General features: G+C 32.7%; 1 protein-coding gene across 1 annotated transcript in view; it reads right to left on the bottom strand.

Moving 5' to 3' along the window:
- The window catches only part of LOC137652873 (uncharacterized), a 9454-nt gene extending 8495 nt beyond the window's left edge, over positions 1-959 (bottom strand). The window contains exon 1 of the mRNA XM_068386267.1: positions 1-959. This exon is cut by the window's left edge and continues 166 nt beyond it. Coding sequence (XP_068242368.1) covers positions 1-959 — 959 coding nt within the window.
- Positions 960-2432: the final 1473 nt, after the last annotated feature.

Below are 2432 nucleotides of genomic sequence, written 5' to 3'. Positions count from 1 at the left end.
TAAGCGAAAAATTCCTGCGGTATGGCATCATCATCTGACAGTTCTTCGAAAACCCAAATAACATCTTGAGTTGGCACAAAGGCAATGGTAGAAAAATGTCTAATTTTTAAAGAGAATTCATTGTTGTTGTGGTATTCTTGTTTAAAACCCAATTCAACTATCTTTCTATAAAGCGATTGAGAGAAATGGAAGAAACACCCATTAAGAAAAACGTCTGGGAAAGCCGCCTTTATTTCATTAAAACAAGCCTTTTCAAAATCAATTGTAATATTTTCGGTTTCTTCACCACCTAAAAATTCACTCAATTTTTTAAAAACTCTTCTATATGTTACCTCGATCTTGTTAGGTAAAAGAGCAAAGACACGTGGTATACTCAGTTTATCTTGCTGTACATGAACGATTAAAAGTTGATAATAAAATTCCGGAGCAACTTTAAATGTACCGTCAATTGCCCAATTCTTAAAACGTTTTAAATCGTGTATCCCAGCATCAGATGCAAACATCAATATGCAATCTGCATCGTCGATACCTGAATCATATTGAAGGAAAGTTTTCCCGCCATCTATGACTGTAAATTCTAGTGGTATCGAATATCCTGCCCTTCCACATGGAACGGAAGGAAAATTTGAAAGTTTTTGTCTCCACTTCCTAATATTCCTGCTTATGTGACTTGTATTGGGCATTTGAGATAGGACAGATTCATCGAGAGACGCAGTAGCTTGAACTACCAGGCCGCGACTTGACTGATGAGACGTTTTCACTTTTTCTTTTAACGATTCATGCGCAACTTTGGCATCTACACGATCTTTCGTTGACGAGTGTGTATGTTCGTTTACATGTTGCAAAACTTCAAAGTCGTTGTCCGATGTTTTTTTTTGTATGTAGTCTAGCCTTGCAGTTTCTCTTCTTTCGTTGACTACACACCCAGTATATAATTGTACCGTCCTTATTTGTTCCATGTTTATGGTACATGAACTGTTGCTCATCAACAAGCATATTGTTCCCACGTTCACTCTTAATGATGGACACCATTGTGGGTTGAAGTTTCCAGAAATACTAAACTCTAGATACTAAAATTCGTTATTGTGATATTTTTGTTTATAAACAACTTAAAAATTTCCTAAATAATGGTGGTTTGGAAACCTATCTAAAAATCTTAAGAGCTAAACAGTTGTCGAAACAATAACAGATAACAAGGAAAATCTTGAATGGAAAACTTATAGTAAAAGTCGGGGATATAAGGTAATAAAGTGGTAGGTCTGTTTGTTTGTTTTAAACCATTCCTATGGGTTTAGAGTTACAGTTTTACACTGAGAAATAATTTCACTTCATTTAATTTAAAAAAAAAAAAAAATATGGTGGCAATTTTCCGGGTGGCAATATTCCTAGGTGGGCAATATTCCCAGTGGCAATATTCCCGGTGGCAATTGACCCAGTGGCAATTTTCCCAGTGGCAATATTCCTAGCGCCGATCCTTGGTCTTGGGTGCCATTAAGTAAAGGAGGAGAAGAAGAAGAAGTAAAAAAAAAAAAAAAACAGAAAAGTATTCTAGTGTAGATTTTTTTGCTAATCTCAAGATACTCTGGAAGAAGAAGAAGAAGAAGAAGAAGAATAAGAAGAAGAAGAAGAAGAAGAGATGTATTCTGGTGTAGAGTTTTTTCGCCAATCTCAAGATACTCTGCAAGAAGAAGAAGAAGAAGAAGAAGAAGAAGAAGAAGAAGAAGAAGAAGAAGAAGAAGATATAAGAAAAAGAGAATTAGAGAAATATTCTGGTGTAGAGTTTATTTTGTCAATCTCAAGATACTCGTGAAGAAGAAGAAGAAGAAGAAGAAGAAGAAGAAGAAGAAGAAGAAGAAAAACAGAAGTATTTTGGTGTTGAGTTTTTATCAATCTCAAGATGTTCTGAATCATGAAATCAAGAAGCAGCGTGAGAAAGAAAACAATTTGATGCTGATGAAAAATAGGAAGAGGATAGGAATTTTGAATCAAAATTGTTGCCCAGGTTTTTTTTTTTTATAAATATTAGAAGTTAAATTGATAGGAGCTATGAATCTTAGGAGAAAATCAGGAAAACAATAATTAATTAAGGTGCCCCACTGAGATTTTCAAAGAGATTCTTTATATAAGATATGATTTCCCGGTATATGATTACAATAGAATGTTATCAAGAGCTAAGTAATTCATGGTTTAACAGTGAATCTTGACTTTTCTTTACATTTTGAGAATATAAAACGGAACGAAGTATTACTCATTTCTATCATATGATCATCTACTCATCTTAATAAGAAAATCAGAGTGAATTCAAACTTATCTTTAACTTTTATAAAAATTTATGTAAGTTATTATTTTTATTATTATTATTATTATTATTATTATTATTATTATTATTATTATTATTATTATTATTATTATTAGCTAAGCTACAAAAACAG

Source organism: Palaemon carinicauda, chromosome 14 (genome assembly GCF_036898095.1).
Source record: "Palaemon carinicauda isolate YSFRI2023 chromosome 14, ASM3689809v2, whole genome shotgun sequence".
Lineage (NCBI taxonomy): Eukaryota > Metazoa > Arthropoda > Malacostraca > Decapoda > Palaemonidae > Palaemon > Palaemon carinicauda.
Note: the sequence above shows the minus strand (reverse complement) of the source record. Positions and strands in the feature narration are given on the sequence as shown.